This window comes from Mycteria americana, chromosome 1 (genome assembly GCF_035582795.1).
Source record: "Mycteria americana isolate JAX WOST 10 ecotype Jacksonville Zoo and Gardens chromosome 1, USCA_MyAme_1.0, whole genome shotgun sequence".
NCBI lineage: Eukaryota > Metazoa > Chordata > Aves > Ciconiiformes > Ciconiidae > Mycteria > Mycteria americana.
Genome location: NC_134365.1, coordinates 44,705,381 through 44,725,672, shown reverse-complemented (window position 1 = coordinate 44,725,672; position 20,292 = coordinate 44,705,381). Strand labels below are relative to the sequence as shown.

Sequence of the window (20,292 nt, the reverse complement as noted above, 5' to 3'; positions counted from 1 at the left end):
CTGCGGGAGCGAACTCCACTGACTAACTTCGGTCTGCCCACCCGAGCCGCAGACGACACCAAGTTATTATGCTGCGGGAGCAATTAACTTCAGGCTCTTCCCACCGTGCATCGACCCCGTTAAACGACGACGCGAGAGCAGCGGCAGCCACCACGTTTTCAGGCCAAGCTGGTGCTTCTGTCCCCAGCGCGGCGTCTCCCTAATGACAGCCGAAGCCGAAGCTTGACCAAGCCGGGCTTTACACACGGCTTCTTGCCTTGTCGCTGGTGACAGCCGCCGGCGGTGCCGGGGAGCCGGACTGCCCGAGGGCCGACCCCCGGGCACCTGCCCCGCGGTTAGGCGGCCCCACGCCGGGTATGCCGGCAGGGCGCGGCGGGCTCCTCAGCCCCCGTCACCGGAGACGTTCCGGCAGGTGCGGGGCGGGCTTGGCGGAGCCCCCCGCGGGCCGTGGGGGCGAGTGACACCAGACCGCCTCCTCCGGACCCCCGTGGCTGGGATCTGGCAGCCCCCGCCCGTTAAAGCTGCGGGTGAAGCGGCAGCGCGGCCTGAGGCGGGCGGGCGGCGGTTGGCGGCGTCCCGCTCCGCTCCGCTCCTCACGCGGCCGCGGCGCCCCTCGCCCCCTCCCGCCCGCGTTGCCGCTCGTCGAGAGCACCGGGGTCCGTGTCCCCTCCCGTGCCGGCGCTGCCCGGGGCAGGTGGCGGGGCGGCGGGACCCCGCGGCGGGCTGACACCCGGCGCGGTCAGGTCGCGGCGCGCAGCGCACCGGGCCGGGCGGGGCCTCCCCGCCCTCACCCCATTGTTGAGGCCATCTCGGCAGTTTCCGCCCTGGCTTCGGCTCTGTCCGCGCCGCGATGGGGAAGGGGGAGGGAGGGAGGGGGAGCTCGGGGCCGCGCCGCTCCTTCCGGGACGGCGGGAGGCGGTGCCGCTCACCTGGTGCCGCCGGCGCTGGGGAGCGCCTGAGCCGCGGCCCCGCCGGGCGGGAGGTGAGCGCCGACCGCCTCCGCCCCGCCCCGCGCGGGAACACGGTCCCCCGGCAGGCAAGCGGGCGTCGGGGGGATGGTACACGCTCCGGCCCCGGGGCCGAGGGACGGCGCTTCGCGGTCGTCGTGGTCGCAGCGGGCGGCCGGGTGCCGGGGCGTCGGCGAGCGGGGAAGGCGGGCATCCCCGGGCGGCCCCGCGCCGAGGGGTGAGGGGAGCTCCGGCGGGCGCGGGGTGCTGCGCCGGGGCCGGGCGGCGCGAGCCGCGGGAGCCCGGCGGGCGAGGGCGGGCGGTGATGGAGACCCGTCCCCGGGGGCCGGGGGGCTTCCTGGGGAGTTGGCGGGGCGGCGGGACGAGGACGGGCAGCGCTGCGGGACGGTTCACGTCTCCCCTTTTGTTTCTCTCCAGGGTGTTTGCGCTTCTCCGAGTCGCTCTCCCCGCCCCCGTGTCTCCCGCCCGCCCCGCCGGGACCTCTCCTCTCCGGGCGGCAGCAGAGCCGCCTCAGGGCGGGCGGCGGCAGAGGTGCTGGTGGGGCGCTCTCGGCGTCCAGCCTGCCGGGAACATGGCGACCGGCGGCTACCGCAGCGCCGGGGGCAGCACCACGGACTTTCTGGAGGAGTGGAAGGCCAAGCGGGAAAAGATGCGGGCGAAGCAGGCGCCGCCGGCCCCGGGGGCAGCCGCCGGGGGTGAGGCCAGGCCGGCGGGGGGCGCCTCCGCCGCCGAGCTGAACAACAACCTGCCCCCCGGCGGCCCGGCCGTGCCGCCCGACCGCGCGGCGCCCCCCGCCGGCGGGGCCGTCAACTGCGTCAGCCTCTCCAGCGCCGCCTTGGGCCGGGCCGCCCCCGCCAAGGAGCCGCCGCCGGCCCTCGCCGCGGGCCGGGGGGCTGAGCCGGCCGCCAAGCCCCCTCCCGCCGCCGCGCCGGGCTCCCCCGAGGGCGAGGAGAAGCTGGCCGCCAAGGGAAAGAGCTCGGGCCCCAGCGCCAGGAAGGGGAAGGGGCAGATCGAGAAGAGGAAGCTGAGGGAGAAGAGGAGGTCGACAGGTGTGGTGAACATCCCGGCCGCCGAGGTGAGCCCGCGGGGGAGGGGGCGGCCGCCGCCGCACCGGAGCCACCGCTGGGGGCGCCTGGGGCGCTGGGGAGGGCCCGGTGCGGCGGGGGGCTCAGCCCGCGGGGGCGGCAGCCGGGCGCAGCGGTCCTGTTCTCCTGGGCGCTCCTCGCCCGTGCCTGGGCTGCTCGCCTGGGCTAGCTGCGGTGGTGAAGCCTTCTGCCTACACCGCGCGGAAAAGCACGAAGGCCCGCACGCGGTCGGAGGGGTATACCGTGATCGTTACGGTGCGGCATCCGAACAGACGAGGTGCCGTTTATTCTAAATAAATCAGACCTGTCACGGCCTGTGACTTTTCTTTATGTCTTCTTGTTGGTAGAGGGTAAGTTCTAGGGCTTTTGGAAGATCAAACCGAGACACGTGCCTGTTAAAGTATGGTCAAAACAATAGTAATGAAAAAAGTGATTTATCAGCTCTGAATAGATGTTCAGGTGTAAATATTGCTCAGTTTGGAAGTCAAAAGAATTTCCTGCACTGGAAAAAATGTAGTGGTTTAAAGAGCATTTTTTTGAAGGCAGAGGAAGATATTTTTATCAGCCAACACCACTGTCTTCTGTGGTTTGCTACTAGTGTAAAAATCTGGCATTGATTTATAATACTCCTAGAGGAATTCAGAAGAATGATAACTAAGTCTTTAGCTTTTTTTGCAGTTAATAAGAAAGGCCACAGGAAACTTTGAACAAAGCTGGATTTTAGTCTGCAATTTTGCACTAGTAATGATGACCACCATCACTGTAGAAAAAACTTGTAGTTCTTTTGGTTAACATTATAGATTATTAAAATAACACTAGAAGGGAAGATATTTGCTTCTAAAGCAGCAAGAGAAGATGAAATCATGTTCTCCATACCTGAAGTCACTAATCCTTTTTTTGTGACATCCTAGGCACTTTCACAGCAGACACTTTCATGCGAGAAGGTATTGGAAGGTGAAGAATGAGTTTTAGGAACAGTAGAAATCTTTATAATTGTGTTTTTTGAGGATATTTACAGAATCACAGAATCGTATAGGTTGGAAAAGACCTGTAAGATCGAGTCCAACCGTAAACCTAACACTACCAAGACCACCACTATACCATGTCCCTAAGCACCTCTATTTACTTCCATAGTCTTTAGTTTGAGGTGAAGTGGTTTGGCATAGGCCTTCAATATTCTTGCTTTGGAAGGTGAGGAATACCAGTGAGTTCTTTAATTCTCTGGCTTCAGAGCATTCAAACTTCCTAGACTGTGGCTTGTTTGTTTTATACAAAGCCCCCTAAATACCTGCCCTCTGTGTTTCTATAGGAACTCTTAAAACGCTGTATCTTTATTTCCCTAAGTAAACTAGTCCTAGCCCAGTTAATAAAGGTTTGGCACATTGCAGCAAGCATTGTACAATATCATATTTTAGGGGCCACAGCTGTGTACCCCATCCCCAGTCATCACCTTTTTTTTTGTTTGGTTGGTTTTGGGCGGTGGGTTTCTTTTCGCTCTTTGAGACTAGTGTCCTAGTTCTTTGAACTAGTTTTCCGAACTAGTGTTCCTTTGGTGGTTTTTGGGTGATGTGGTTTGGGGTTTGCTAGTTTGGTGGGTTTGGTGGTGGTTGGGGTTTTTGTTTGTTTGTTTTGTTTAAGTATTGCTCAAAATATGCTTTGCTTTCCAGGAAAACACATCTTGCTCACCAGCCATTAGAATCTTATGTGTGAATTTGCTAATGTAGTTTCTGCTGCATTGTTAAAGGTGGTTTATTCATTAAGGATAACATATTTAGGCATTGAGAAGCAAGTTCTTGCCGTTCCCGTATTTCTGAGGGCCTTAACTTTGCTGCCTGTCACCATGTGTTGACGCTTCTTGGGAACTTCTTGTATCTTTATACTAATTACTTCTGTAACTAGTGATTAAGCATTCCATCACGTTTTCTCGGTCAAGTTTTAATAAGCGTAGATACCTGTTGTACAAGGTAGTTTTGGGGAAACTTGCTAGTAGTAAGTGTTGCATTTTTGACTGGCATATACTTATACAAAGCTATCTCTTTTCAGTGTTTCACATTTCTTAAATGTTTTTAATCATTACCACATGTATTCCTAAGAATTATTTAACTAGGGAACACTAGATCATTCCTGATGGTGGACAGCTTCAAAAACTGTCTCCAGTGTCAAATGTGAGTAACTACTTACCAATGAATGTTTTGCAGAGTATTTACTTGTACTGTCTTTCATATATCTATTTATTAATGAAAAAATATTTTGAAGCACTGATTCACCACAGTCATTTGAAGTTCTTGGACAAAAGAAGGCTGTAATGTAGATGATGACTTGTTGGAATAATCTACAACACTCCAGTTTCTTGCTGTCTTTCTCAGATGCTAGGTGTAGCTTTACCATGCTATACGTAGTGACTTGGTAGTAGTACACACTGAATTTAACCCCTTACACCACGCAGAGCTATGAGTGCTATGTTTTAAAATTGCTTTTCAGGAGATGTTCTTTTAGAGCTTTACCAGGTGTTTTATTGTCTTATTTTTCAAGAAAATACTCCTTTCTCTAGAATGGAGTAGCCATTTTTATGCTAAACATCTCCCTTTTATGATCAGCATGCCACTGTGGTGGAGAACGATGATAAGAGAAGATTCTGATACTCTGAAATTAAAATGGGTAACTGTCAACAAAATGCACTCACAGAAGGTACATAGTGCCTAGAAGCTTCTCTGCCCGAAATGGAATACAAAACTAGTTTTTACCTCAAAGAAGTAGGATCTAATTTGCAGCTGGAGAACTTAATGATATGAAAGGTGGTAGAATAAGGAAAGTAAAAGTTTGTGTTGTCTCAGTTATCTTGAAATAGGCATGAAAAATGTTAGCAGATCGTTATTCATTAATGATTAATTTATCTTCTGTTCAATAGGAAGGTAACAGAGCTAGGTCCTAAACAGTTCTGTGTCTTAGATGTATTTTGTATTGAAGTCGGTGGAGGACAGAAACCGTAGGGGAAGCTGTGAAAACAGATGGTGACAGGCTGGGAGTAGTGGCGACACTTTGTATTTAGAGGCCATTGTGATAGAAGTAAAGGCTGGTTTTTATCTTCTCAGTGCTAGTGCTTATCTAAGTAATGGTGGCTTTTGAAAATGGCTTCTGAAATACTTGCAGCTTTTTTCCTTTTCAGTGATTGTAAAGTAGTTTCTTGATAGCTTGTTGAATCTTAAGTGCTGTGGAATTCGGGTTTTGCTGCTTTCTAACAGTTCTTCAGGTTGTGAAAGGTAACTAAATTGTATGTAATTATCATTACTACATAAGTTTCCTTTTTTAAATATTAAGCCTTGTAACAATTTTTAGCTATGTTAGAAAGTTTTCAGTTTGTAGGTATTCACTCAATGCAGGTGTTAAGTTTACTTATAACATTTTTCTCATTTACAGCTGTGCTAGTATCTATCCAAGAAACACATAGAGCTCCCATTATGCTACACTGACAGTGCTTTGTGAGGACCCACATATAGGATGAGAGTTATCTTTTGTATTGTTGTAGTAATTCTTCTGTCCTGCTCCAAGCAAAACAAGCTGCACTGGTGAAAGTACAGCTTTACTTTTGTAACTGTTTACACTGGAGGACTCTGCTCGCATAACTGTGTGGGTAAGTTTTTTCTGAACCCCAACCAGGAGCAGAACAACTATTTTTGTGGTTACCCTTTTAAAAAAGGTGTATATATAATCAAAATCGTGGTCCATCTAGGAAGGACAGTTAGATAACTGTGTTTTATTTAACGTGTGCTTATAGACAAAGTTTACATTTTCACCTATACCAGATGGAAGTCATCTAAATTCAGAAGTGTTCTTCTGTTAATAACAGGGTGATGAATGATTTAAAAAGGTGTAAAGAGCTCCTATCTGTGTATTTTGCACCTGAAGCTGCCAGATTCGAGACACAACAGTCTCCTGACCTGTTTGTGGGAAATAATGGAGCTAGTAATAGAGTAAAAGGTAGAAGTGATTCAAATGTGGAATCTGCCTAGGATGTTTAACCAGTCCGTGTTCAGCTCTTGTCTTCTTATTAACAGCAATAAGGATATGACTTCTTGAAGCCATGCTGTTGGCTTGCTGCCAGGCATCTGCCTGTCTCTTTAGAAGGCACTGCGTATGTGGTGGTTGGTAGGTTTCATACCGAAGGACAGCGTTGTAAGCAAGCAGAGAGCAATGAGCTCTTTCTGTGGGGAAGGAAAGAGTTCTGCTACTAGGGTAGTCCAGCATGCTGAGTTGTGTAGACTGACAGAAAGTTGCTGCGTTCCAGTTGGAAAAACTTAAGGAAACTTTAAATGCCAAATGTGTCAAGCACAGCAATTACCGGGTACGTTGTAAAGGAATTGAAATCCTTCTCTGAATGGCTGGAAACTACAGAGGGGAGCAGAATCCTGTACTAGTGGTTGGACTCTTTTGACCAGAAGTTTGCCTTCAGCAGTATCTTCCTTAGTGATTCACTACCTAAGGATTAAGTTAAATGAAAGAGCAGTTCTAGCTATTTCTTCATATTAATGAGGTAGTGTCTTTGCATTGTCTAACATCTCTGTGCGTTTTCTCGTAAAATAAGTCGCTTCTTTTTGCATATGTTGGGGGAAAAAAAAAGTCCCAGTAACTGTTCAAAATACAGGGGAAAAACCCCCTATTTCTGACCACTGATATCCTTACCATCCATGCAGAGGTATTAATGTTATGATGGAAGTCTGAAATATGTTTATTTGACCTGGATGACCATTGATGATATGTTAGGCCATCGTTCTGTTTGCTTTGTCTAGTGAACACATTAATCTTATTATGGTTCCATTTATGGTTCTTCCTTCAGACATGGCAGGGTGAAAGAAGTGATATAAGCATTCTCAGATTCTGATAAAAGGATCTTATTGAGATTTTTTACATCCAGTATGCTTTGCTCTTGATGCCTTTGTAAATTCTGATTTTGACCAAGCCTTTGGGCAATACCTGTTCAAGAGCATATTCTTTTTTTCTTTCAATCTTTTTTTAACACATGATAAATTTATATGCCTGTTCTTTTTCTCCCCCCGCCCAATGTTTAATGGTATGCTTTAATATCCTGACAGTTAGCTAGGTAAGAAAGAATTTGGTCAAATAAATCGCCTAACCTTCCAGATTTCTAAGTTTATTTTCAATTCCAGAACCCTTGTAGCAGCTTCTAAATCACTGCATGCTATCTTCCAAACTTGGGTCTCTATGCCCTAGGATAGTGCTGTTTTGGAGTAAGTCTAGGCAGTGCAGTAGTTTTCCAGTGGAAAAGATACATCTTTTCCACTGGAAGTAGTGTAATTTCTCTTTAAGAGGTGATATGGATAACTTTATCCTTGCTGAATTTAGTAAGGCTGTTTTCATAGAGAGACAGATTGTAGACCAGTATCTACAGCTGGAATTCACAGGACTCAGCTAGAAAGTACCAATTCTTTTCCGTACTTAGTTCTTTTTAGTTCAGCACTTGCTCCTACTGGAATGGGAAGGACAGTGATGGAAAAGTATCAGAAGCCATTAATTTCCTTTCTAATTGTTTTGACTTTGCATTTATCTCTTAAGTGCAATTTTGGGAAGGTTGGTTTTTAAAATGGTCTTTTAATAGTTAGGTGTAATTGGAAAACATTATTGTATGGTTGGTTTTTTGTCACTCTTCTGTTTTGGGGTGAATCATCTGAAATGATGGAGTTACTAGGTGGAAAATAAACGCAATGTAAGTAAAATATTTCCTTTTCTATTGAGTACTGAATTCTACGGAAAGCAAGAAAAGTACTTAGTTTAGGTTGTAATTTGTGGTTGAAAGCTTCTTAATGTTCAGCCTTGCCAGTTACTGCCTTCTCTTGCCAGTCTGTCATGTAGCCAGAAACCTTAAATAAATGTAGACGTTGGTTGACTGAAGATAGATATTCTGTTGTGCTCTTTATAGGCTATTTCTCGAGTACTGAAGTCTGAAATGCTGTGTATCCCATCGTTGTTTGTTCCTAAAGGCTACTTAAAAGACAAGATAATCTGGAAGAAAATATTTTAGGGCAAAGAGTGGAAACAGCCTGTCAGCTTTATGTTTGTCTACTTTTATGCTGAAATACATGAAGCATCTTGCTTTCCAGTGGAAATCGGGTGACTTCAGTCTCATTGAAAAGCACAGGGAGAGAAGTGTTGGTATGACTAGTTCTTGTACTGAAGTGAACATGCTGCTGAGTATTGGTAAAAATTACTTATCTGACAGTTTTTTCAAAAGTTTTGTCTGGCTTCACTGTAACAGTTTCTCTGAAAATATTTAATTATTGTTGTTCTATAAAAATGCCTTAATCTAATCCTCAAATTGGAAATGTTTCACTTAAATGATAGGTTGATGGTTTCCTACAAATCAAAAAGAAACTTCTGCTGCTTTGGCTATTTGAAAGTAGTGGTTCAGACATATAAATGTGGAAATAATAACTTCAAGTTAATTTCAAGAGATTTAAACTCATATCCTAAATACGAATAATAATATTGCGAGGTTATACTGTAGCCAAAACTTCATCACAGGAAACAGATATGGACAACCTGCTCTGGGTCTGATCACGTGTTTAAAGCTAGGTACTGAAGATTTTTCCAGCATTGGTGTATAATACATTACACTGCAATAGGCAAAGAATCATAACAGTAATATAGATTGGAAGGCACCTCTGAAAAAATCGTCTGGTCCAATCTCCTGTTCAAAGTGGCGCCAGTTTTGATCAGGTTGCTTAGGGTCTTGCCTAGTAAAGTTTTGAATATATTCAGCCTGTTGAGGCTGGTATAAATAGCAGCTCTGCCTTCCAGCCTCTCCCAGTCCCTACGCTACCAGTTTGGCGTGAGCCACAAACATGCTTAGAGTACCTTCCTTCCCACTGTTCAGGTTGTTGATAAAGATGTTGTGTATTATTGGCACTAATATCAACCCCTGAGGGATGCCACTTAACTGGCTGCCAGTTGAAGTTTATAATATTGATTTGAACCTTTTGAGCCTGAAGATGCAGCCAGCATTCCACCACCTACTAGTACACTTCTGTGGGCCATATTTAACCAGTTTGGCTTTAAGGATACTACAGGGAGGCCAAGTCAAAGGTCCTTCTTCACCCTTGAAGGAAACTTTCAAAGCTTCTGGAACTGCTGGTGCAGAAAACCCTATTATGAGAGCTGTGTACACTAATACAGCTGAATCGTTAAAACTGTCTATGTGAGGGAAATTGTTTAGGGTTTTCTAGTTCCTTTTTGGTAGTGGAAGTGCTGGAAAACTCTTGCTTTCTCCAAGGCAGCAGGACAAAAGAATAAGTAGTTTGAAAGATGGCAAGAGGTCAGTCCATCTTGTTGCTTTGTTGTATTGTCACAGGTAGATGAGGCTTTTAATAGTTCAGAAGAGTAATACTAAAATAGGTTTTCTGTGGAAAAGCTGTGGTATTTTGATATTTAACTATTTAATATTTAAACAATATTCTAAACCCCTAAAACTTTATAATATGCTAATGAAACTACCCTGAATGGTGAATAATGAGTTGGTGCTTTGGCTTCATTCTCCAGTTGAATCCACCTTTGCTATCTCATCTCTTGTAGCACTTATTTAGAACTGTCTTCTGGAGGTAATGGGATTAAATAGCAATCTTGGGTATTTGTAATAGTGTTTTCAAAAGTAAGTTCTAATATTCATAGCTGTGGAGGAAATAACTTAATGAATAAAACCTTAAGGTTGAAAAAAATGAAAAGCTAAACAGAGAAGCATTCCTGCTGTTTCTGCTAAAACCTCAACATTTGGAATTGTCATGTCTTCAAAATGCCTTCATGACTTTGGGGATCCTGATTCATCCCAAACCTGAATATTCAGAACTAATTATTGAGGCACGCATTTATTGAAGAAATCCCGAAGGAGATGATTGGAATAAATGATGAAATACAAAATATGTTTTAAGATACAATTAGACTTTTGTGTTTGTTTCTGTACTAGAAGGAACAAATTGTAGACTATGCATTTTAGACTTCCCCATTTTGACTTTGGTTTGACTATTTCTGGTGAAACTGTGCTGATTCTAGTTCTTAATTTCCAAAGTTAAAAGTAAAGTAGTCTATAATTAATTTTTTTATTTTTCTACTGTAGGTTCAGTAGGCTGAAGAATACTCCCTCAAAAAAGGAGAAGAGGGCATTTTTAATAAAAAGTGAGAGATTTCTGTCTAGACTGGGGGTGTGTATGTCTTTATAACAATATTTTTTTATTTGTGAGAACTACTTTCATAAATTTTTATTAATTAAAAAAACTGGAAAAAAAAAAAAAGTAAAAAATACAACCCTTCTCCACTGCGTTCCACAGATGTAACTTTCTCTGAGGATACAGGAGAGTAAATGGCATGAATGGATTCATTTCCGCAGTCATTCATAAACCACCAAAAGCCTTGTGAATTATTTTATAATTTCTCCACTTGCGTTATAACTTTCCAGCAGCCTCTTTGTGCTTTGAATGTACTACATCCCAGATGTGTTACTTTCAAAAGAACCAAGCTAAAAAAGAAAAAAAACAACAAACCCCCCCCCCCCCCCCAAACCCAACAACAAAAAAACCCCAAACCACAAAACCTCCCCAAACAAATAACCCTCCACCTCCTATGTGAGAGAAGCAAAAAATCACCCCCTAAAAACCATCCAACTCTGGACTATACTACCCTATTTTAGTTTTGCTTTATGCAACTTGAATATTCTTGCATCTCTGATGGCAGCTGAGTCTGATCAGATCTTTCTGTGCCACTTAAAATAAATTTTCTGTTTCAAAAATGTAGTTTCCCAGTAAGAGCTGGTGGGAAATAGATTCCTTTTTTACAAGGAAAGGTTGAAACAAATCCCACCCCAATTCTAAATTAAATACAATAATATGAATTGAGATGCAAAATATTTATTGGCACAAGCTTCTCATGCTTCTTCCTTCATTGCATCTCTGGAGCACAGTTGTTTTCTAAATCCTCCTGTAGCTCAAAGCATACAGGGAACTTTTGGAAAGGTCACTGTTAAGTGTTCTGTTCCACACAAGTTTGTACTGATTTCTTAAAGCTATCTTTCTCTGGTTTGCATTCATACATATATGCAAACTCATGTATGTTTTTCTCTGCTACTTTTTTAAGTTGGAGTTGTGTATTTAAGACTTTCCAGTTGGAAGACTGTAGGTGGATGACTATTTCCCATGCTTCACAAGGTCATGGGAAATTAAAATAAAAACCACAACCCTGATGTTTTATTTCAGGATTTTGCTGTATTTGATCTGCTTGCATGTTGATAGGAAGGACTGGATGGAACATTTAGGTCTCTTACTCCAGGCCTGCAAATGTCATATGCAACTCTAATGTATAGTCTTACCATGTAATAATCATATGTCATCTTAAATGTAGCCCAGTTTTGTGCCTAATATGAGAACATCATCCTGGGTGAAGGTAAGCTTAAAAAACAAAACATACCAACCAAACAAAAAAACCTCAGAGAAGCAAAATAACACTGTGTCAACTGCAAATTTTACCTGTCTTAACTCTCAACTCTCACCCACCTTCAAACAAAAATATGAAACAAAAGTATGTGCTAGGCACGGGCTTTGCACAGTGTGTTATGCAGTACTTCATCAACAATGAGATAGCATTAATTTTCTTGATCCGAAGCCTATGTAGGTAACTAATGTTTTGAACCTCTCTAAGGGTTCAAAGTCGTAGGCTCCTTAGTAGGTGAGAGGCTTGTAGAAGCATGGTCTGAGGCAACACCGGGTGCTTTCTGTGTGTAGATATTGAATCTAAGTGTAATTAAGGTTGAAAGGAACTTCAGGAGCTCTTTAATCCAACCTGGTTGCTCAAGGCCTTATCCAGTCAGGTCTTGAAAACCTCCAAAGATGCAGACAGCACAGCCTCTTCGGGCAACCCTTCCAGTGCTTGATTGTCCTTACAATGACAGTGTTTTCCCTTCTTTTGGTCAGAACCTCTCTAAATTTATGTCTGTTGTCTCCTGCCATGCACCGCTGCAAAGAGCATAGCTCTATACTCGGTGGCTGCCTGGGACAACTGGAAAAAAGATGCTTTTCTTTTTTTGGCAGAGCAGCAACCTAGGTGTGCTTTACTTAGCAGAAATAAGAGGTGCTATAATGAGATTTGAGGCACAGAGGCAGCATAGATGGGCAGAATGTATACAGCACTCAAATGTGGAATGTTGTGGAATAGCTGCTGTTTGTCTATATATATAGTGTCTAAGCCAATACATCAGTGACCAGAGTGGTAGGCAGAAGCCCAGCAAACAGCAACTGGGATTTCCCCTCTTTCACTGTTCCTCCTCTCAGCACTTTCTGACCTTGCGAATTCTTTTTATGAGTCATAGGAACCTGTGCATGTCCTGCTTGTCTGCTGTAGTTACTGGTGCGTATTTTATGAATTATTTTCCATGCAATATGCAGTTTAGTGTTTGTAGGAGCATGGGATTTCAATTGAAACCTGCGGTCACCTGGACCAATCTCTTCCCACTGCATGCACATAAAGTGCATTTCATTGCTTTGTAAAGTTCTAGCTTAATTTTTCCTCTCTGTACACTGTAAGGAAATAAGACTGATTATAGTGGGTCTGACTAAGGACCACCTACCTCAGTGTCCTGCTGCTACAATGGCCATAAAGAGATACATAGTAATGAAAAAAAAATGTAGAAATCTTATCAGGAATTTCCTGTGAATTAGTTTTCTAGCCTCTTGGCAGTTTCCATCTTGAAGACTTGCAGCATCAAATGAATTTTACTAAACAGATAAATTCATTTTAATTTCTATCTGTGAAGTACTCGTTCAATCTCCCCTTGAACCTGTGTAAACTGTTAGCATACAAAAAATCATTGGGCAATGGGGTTTCTACACATTTCTAAGAACCACATTTCTAAGAACCCTTATATATGATGAGCCACCTTTTTATGATTATTATTTCCTCCTCTTCCCCCAGAAATCCCAACGTGGTATCTGTTACTCATGTAATGATCCCTGTTTACTAGTTATTCTAGAGCAAGGCTGCCATAATGGTTAAGAGGCATTTTCTAATTTAATTTTGTTTCATTTGCTGGGATCTCTGGTCTGTTCTCTTGCTCTTGCTTGACAGTCTGTTACTTATACCCATCAATCTACTTCTGTCCCTTAGGACCTTTTTTTTAATACTGTGGGGGTGCTGTGGTACTTTTCCTCACTCTGTGCAAGTACCTGAACTTTCAGATTTTTGTGGTTCATCTGTTGAGGAAGATGGTTCATCTGATGTAACCCTTGGCTTAAGCTGCTGTGGAACCATACCTGAAGATGAAGGGGTTTTTTGCTGATCCATTCACATCCACTGCATGTTCTCTTGTAGGATTTTGCTTTGGAAGTAGGTTATTCATCCAGATAGGTTTAGAAATTTCTTGTATGCTCTTCTGTTTTGTTTGAGATACAGGCGTTGACTGTTGTACGACTTTGAATGAGAAGTTCTGGATCCTCATCATAGAAGTTTTTGTGTACCAGCCAGGTTCAGGTGACCTCACTAACCAGCTCCTCTTAGTTTATCAAGATTTGTAATAAGGGCAGACTTTTGAAATAAGTGTCTTGTTAAACACCTTTAAAGTGGAAACGTAAATATCTTACTATCTGAACCAGCCACATGTAGTTGTTCAGTACAAAGCAGCAAGTTATTTTACATAACCTGGTCTTCTGTAATGTCCTCTTTAGTTGCCAAAACCCAATATCTTACTCATTTAGTAATTCAGATAAGAAACCTGTGTGCTATAACATCTAGAAGTATCCAGGCCCTACCAGATAAACTTAAAAATGGGCTTAAAAATGTTGACATTTGTTTTTCTTGTATATTATATCTTTTCATTTCTATATTTTGTTCTGGGGAAAGAAAGGGTAAAATTACTTGAGCGTTGCTGATCGCTGTTGATCGCTGTTGAAATTTTTTTTTGCTTCTATGTAAAAATCGCTAAGTATAGAGACTGAGGCTCCTGTGTTTACAAATTGTATGTGGATAAAGGCTACATAAGAAGCTAGCTCCTAATGACTGAAGTGGTGGCAAAATAAGCAAATGCAATATTCATTCTTGAATGGGTCATTGATTTAAAATAGTTTCTTAATTGTTTACATAGTGCTTTTTGTCTTGTTTTACCTCCTCTTTCAAGCCAGCAGCACTAAAGGAAATTTAAGCTGACCTACATCTTTTATAATTGGAAAGGGTAGAGAAGTTTTTATACTGAATGCTAAATTAGATGGTAGCAAATGAGAAATGAATTATTTGCAGGGTTTTTTTAATCCTCTTAAGTGTTTAGGTACGTATTTGCATACTAAGGTCTCTTTTTGTTTTGTGTGTTTTTGTTTTTTTTTTTTTTTTAGATTAACAAGCAGAAAACTGTTACGCTAAATTAATTTTTTTTTCAAACCAGCTTTTCTACCCTCCCCCCCCCCCTTTTTTTTAAGAACATTTGTTTTTCTGACCAGGAATATGAAGCTTTTCAATTTGATACGTTTTTCCTGAATTTAAAAATAAATATATTCTTCAAGATCTGTTGAGCTTATGAAAGATGACCTTTATTGCAAAGTTTAGGAGCTAATTTATGTTCTGGTACCCTGAAGCAGATTGTTAAACAAACCTAACTTCAAAAAAGCTCTTAAAACAACAATGTACTGTGAGAAGCCATTTAGAAAGAGCTCTAAGAACTCTTAGTCTGCTCTAAGAGCTCTTAGAACTAATTTAATCTGAATAATTCTTCCAAGGTGCAATGAACGAACTAGTCAATGATGTGAAATATAATCTCAATTTCTTCCATAAAAGCACTTTTTGTCTTTGCAGGTTAAGCTAGGAATTATTCATTATTATCATTGATCAATTAAGCAATGCTTTGCCAAGCCAGAACTATGCCAGTGCCTTATTAGCCTTAGTTTTTTTAAAGTATTTTAAGATAGTTGTTCTAAGTTTGCCAGCAGTTGTGCTGTAGTCGGTGTCCCAGAGTGTTAATAACAAATTGAGATGCAGAGTGTGTGTATTTTTTACTTGTGCTGGTGTGGCTTATTAATTTTTGTAGACTAAATCCAATCTCAAATAGTATCATGACTTCATGTTTTCAACAAGCCAAACGTCAAAAGTTACATTGATCATGGGTCAGACAACAGTACTTAGCAATACCTTACTAATACCTTAGTTAACCGATTAGCTCTCTTCATCCCGTGTTATATGGCACACATTCTTTAGAATGTAGAAATACAATTTTGGTATGTGTAACCTGGATCTCGGCGAAGATTCCCTGCACGTCTGCTCTGTTCTTCATACTGGTTTAGTAACTATTATCTTTTCAGGGGTACCATTTAATGATTAGTAATTTTTCCTGAAGCTGGTAGCTGCTGGAGTTGCCTCTAGAACAAAAAGTCAAAAGCTTATCTTTTCTCTTTTTTTTTTTCAGGAGTATTGTAGGCTTTTATGTAGATATTCATGTAACTTCTACGTACTTATATTGAAAGTTTTCTGTGAAGTCTGTTTTGGGTAAAGATCTGGGTGTTTTGGAATGTGGGAGGTGGAGTGGAACCTGGAAGTGCTTGGTCCTGTAGCCAATTGTGTTCTAGACCTGTACTAAATGAGTCGCTTAACTTCTGTCTGGTACACAGCCATGTTTAATGTTACCATTTTTTTCCTTCCTCTAAAAGCTCTCTGATCTTTATGTGAAAAGTGCTATTTAAATTAATATACTAGCTCCAAGATGAAAGATTTAGTTTTTTGTGTGTAATGTTGTGCTTCAAAGGATAATTATATGACACTGTCATTTCAATTAGACAAAAGCTACAAACATCTGTAAAATGCTGAGACATGCTGAATGATTTAAAAACTGAATGTACAGAGAAATTTTGCAGAGCAGTCCTTTGGGTTTGTCCTTTAAGAAAAAAAGGTGAAGATGTGGTGAGCTGAGATGCTCCACATTAGTATTTGAAGCCAAAAAACTTCCCTTTTTTTTTTTTTTTGATACATTCATTTCTGCTATAGTATGCTGAGAAGAGGTTAAAGGATATGTTTGGGGCTTACATTATTAGTTTACAGATTTGTCATTTTTGTTCATGACATTTGAGCGTACCAAACTGTAGGCTTCTGCTCTGGGGAGAAAAAAAATGAGACAGGAACAGCATGCAGTCATACTCGAAAGGATGTTGCAGAACTGGGTGTTAGAGAAGTTTGTACTACAGTGGGCAATGGCAAAGCATTGCTGGAAGTCTGACCATAAGGATGTTACATTAGTGAAGCACTTCTTTCACAAAGAAGTCACATTTCTTTCACAAAGGTATTAAATACTCTAGTAAACTCAGAAATGTGATAATTTTTCAGATTTGGAAATCTACAGCTGAATGTTTAAGTAAGTAGCATATATTTGGTGTGCTAAGTACTCTAATAAAGCATTCCGGTGAAGTGTATTGGAAGTGGGCACTTTGAGCATACTTAACAATTAAATTAGGGGCCTGCATTCAGACACTTCTGAATAATGGCATAGCTAGAGTTTAGTTGGTCCTAACACATCTGTGAAAGAATTTCCTGTTTAGCCTATTTCTCTACTCTTTTGATTTGTTACTAAATGAAAGAATTGAAAAAGGACAGAGTCCTTAATACTTCTTAATGAACTCCTATGGCTAGAAAGACATAGAAACCCTAAAGGTAATTCTTTGTGAAAACACAAATAAACTAAAAATCAAGAAAACTTGTACAGTGAGTGAACATAAAGATATCTTGTATCCTGTTGAAGATAATGTGCATCATAATTATCTTGCATGAAATAAAGACACCTCAGGCAGTTGACTTTTACAGCCAAATGTAGGAGTTATTTTTAGCCTGAGGCAAAAACTGAGGAGCGTCCCATTATCTGACAGTTGTCTTTAGTCTAAAACATAAATGGGTGTTTTAATATAATCCCATTTTGTGGGTTTGCTTCTTCCTTTCAATGAAAAAAAAATTGGGCTCGTCAGATGTCAGATCAGTTTTTGTCAAACTTACCTAGAGGTTATTTGAACGTAGGTGTTGCTAAGCAGCTCAACACTAGAAACCACTTCTCATAGCATGTTACATTTTTTATAAGATGCAAGAATGTTTGAGAATCAAACCAAGAAATTAGAAAGCGGTATATTAATATATTTATGCATGCATGAAATATTCCCAGCTACCATTCTGCTTCCCTTTTTTGATTCTTCATAAATTTTTTGGTGTTCTGTTCATTTAGAAAGGTTTGGAGGTGGTTTGCATGTTTATATGTTCTAAAGCTTTCAGCACTTAACTGCTAGCTGGCTCAGAGAGACTGGAAACTGAGATCTGAAGCCTGAATTCTCTACATGGTAAGCTATCAGTTAATTATCTATTCCATTATGATGAGTGTAGACATCCCTACAGCTTTTTGTAACCTGGTACAGCTTATTAATTTAGGTTGAGGATTGTTGTTGTTCTGCTTTGAGATCCCACTTGGGTCAATCTGGGAGCACCGTGATGGTGCTTGTGCACTGCTGAACTTGTGGTTAATAAATCACTCTGACCTAACCTGGCTCCATCTAGAAGTACTGGGAAATGTGGATATGCAAATGTGATGCAGCGATGTTCAAGCTGGCTCTCAGACCTTTGGATGTCAGTATTGCTTCCCACTTCCAAGAGTGTTTAGTGGACTTGCCACTACGTTGTGTAAGTACAGCTATGTTTTTAAATTGGCGCAGATTTTGCATTGATTTGTGTGCCTGAGGTCTGTGTGTCACAGACCTTAGTTTGGAAGCAGCGATATTACAAAGAATAGCTGTTCTACCATTTTGGCAGAATGGAATGGTAAAGATGTATCTGAAAATGTGTTTCTGTTCCTTTAAAACATGCCTGTAAAAACCTTCTTTAAATTTGTTTGGGTTTTTTTAAATTAAAAAAATTGTAGATTTACTGAAGTTGTGGTAAATAACAAAAAAGGCTAAACTGAAGGATAAATTCAAGATGTGGCTATCCCTTAATATGTTACAGAACTTCGACAAACATCACAAATGTCCTGATACTTAAAAAAGCAGATGATAAGGAATGATAGCTAACTATAGACATAGTTTAGAAGAGACAGTTTTGTGGATTTTCTCTGTTAGGACTACAGCTTGCGCTGTCTGTAGAGAGTTGATGAACATGATAAATAATAAGCAGCTCACTAAACAGAGGTATAAGAATGGATTATTTTTCTAAGTAATGTCATCCTCAGTTGTAATAGGCTTTATTAACAAGCAGACTAAAAGCTACTAAATGTTCAAGTGCCCAAGCTCGTCTTTTCAGCTTCATTACTGCCATCATTGATCATTATACTTTATTTATAGTAAATAAAGTGAAGAAATAGAAGATTAGAACAGATTAAATTCCCTTTGCTTCTAGAACATCAGAACTTTAGTCATTAACCTCACATGAAGAAAACTGGTGGGTTTTTTTGTAATGTTTCCTATATGACTTTCTTCTGTGTCATCTGTTGGTTTATTTTTATCTTAATTTTCTTTTGCTTTTTTTGTCCATTGAATGCATGATGTATCCAGTGCTCATACTTGCGCGTGAGATTTTCTCTCTTTTGTGCAGGGATGGTTCTTCTACTTGGACACTGTTTATTAGGAAGCTGCACTAATGAATCATGAATTAATCCCCTAAAATATCACAGTACAGTGGGGGAGGGGGACTAGATTTTTTTACCATTAGGATTTGTGTTTAAAGAAAAGCTTGAGAAATAAAATATTTTTCATTTGTTTCTAAGTGCAGCTTAGATATTGCTGATATTAGTATTAAATCATAAATTTAGAACATGAACATTACAAATATATTCTAAAAAGCAGGTAGTTTTTAGTCATCAACACAAAAGTAGACAGAGACTAATGAAATGTGAGAGAAGTATCTGACAGGGGAATCATGAAATGCATTTGCTAATTAGCCTTGCACTCATAGGAAAGACTGCCATTTCTCCTCTTTAAATTAAAATAAATACTCAAATGTCGTACTGGGATCTTCTAGTTGATCAAAGCTCAAAATACGTGTTGGTTATTTGATTTCAGTTGGGTGATGCTGAAGGAAAGGCTAATTTTGCATCTGGACATGGCTATAGAAATTGCACAGAAGCAGGGACTTGTGTACCGCTGTAAAGAGGTTGCCAACAAGGATGTTTATAACAGATGCTGCCCTATATCTGGAATTTAGGACCTGGACCGTACTTTTCTAGCTTTCTTCACATGTATGAACTATTTGTAAGCCAGCATGCTATGAACTTCATAGATGACTGGGTGTAAGAAGTGAGCTTAGAGGGAATGGTACTGGTGTGGGGAACCGAATATGCTGAACAGGATGTGCAGGAGTGGACTGGGTGAGGAGGGAAGCAGCCTGTCCAGACAAAGAAGCTTAAAGAATTCGGTGGTAGGTCACAAATGTTTGTGCATGAAGATGGCAACCTTACTCTGAAATCAGCTCTGCATCTAGGCTTGAACCAAAATAAGTGCAGCTGATTTGATTTGGAGGGCCTTGGCTTTGAATCAGCTATGGGTACAAGGAAGGGCACACTTTCTGTGTGATAGGCAGCCCTTCCAAAGAAGGCTTTAAATAATATGTTCTGTCTGCTCCTTTTTTTACATATAGAGGAAGCTTGTTTGAAAGCAAAGTTTTTGCAGTTTACTTGGCTCATAGTTATGGAAATCTGTACCTTAAAATGTTTTGCTCTGAGAAAATTACGAATCTTCTAGTCAGTGTTTTCATGAGTTAGCAGCTGCTGGAAGAGGCTGATTTGAAAAGTGCAATTGTAAGTGAAAGTGAAAATTTCCTGAAAACAAAAGAAAATAATTCACCTTATTTTTCACTTTTTACTTTTAAGTATTCGATTAAGATTTTAGGTGTCATACATCATGTCTGTAAGAGGACATTCCCTTAATCAGTTGTAGCTGCAGGTTTTATTTAACAAGAACAATCTCAAAATGGCATGTTCAGTCATGCCTTAACTGTATGACAAGCAAAATGCCTGAAGCCGATAGAGATAACAGCAAATGGGGACTATCTCCTCGCAAAGAGACACTGGCTCATTAAACAATCATGTTCATCCCTGGTATTCCAACGCTTTCTTTTCTTTCTTCCCTCAAAGTTCTGGCACTACCAGATACTGGCAGGAGTATGCACTAGTAATTAAGAGGAGAAAGGATGTGAAGCCTATATGCCCAAACAAGTTCATTTGAGGTAAAAATATGTTATATCAGTAC

At 41.5% G+C, this 20,292-nt stretch overlaps 1 protein-coding gene across 5 annotated transcripts in view; it reads left to right on the top strand.

Moving 5' to 3' along the window:
- The first annotated feature begins 881 nt into the window (after positions 1–881).
- Positions 882–20,292, top strand: part of PAWR (pro-apoptotic WT1 regulator) — an 89,723-nt gene continuing 70,312 nt past the window's right edge. For 3 of the 5 annotated variants that reach the window (XM_075496229.1, XM_075496204.1, XM_075496237.1), the window contains exons 1-2: positions 882–982; positions 1,386–2,043. In XM_075496229.1, the coding sequence (XP_075352344.1) occupies positions 1,540–2,043 (504 nt within the window). In that variant the 5' untranslated portion in view covers positions 882–982; positions 1,386–1,539. The other 2 variants (XM_075496222.1, XM_075496213.1) reach the window with 2 other exon arrangements.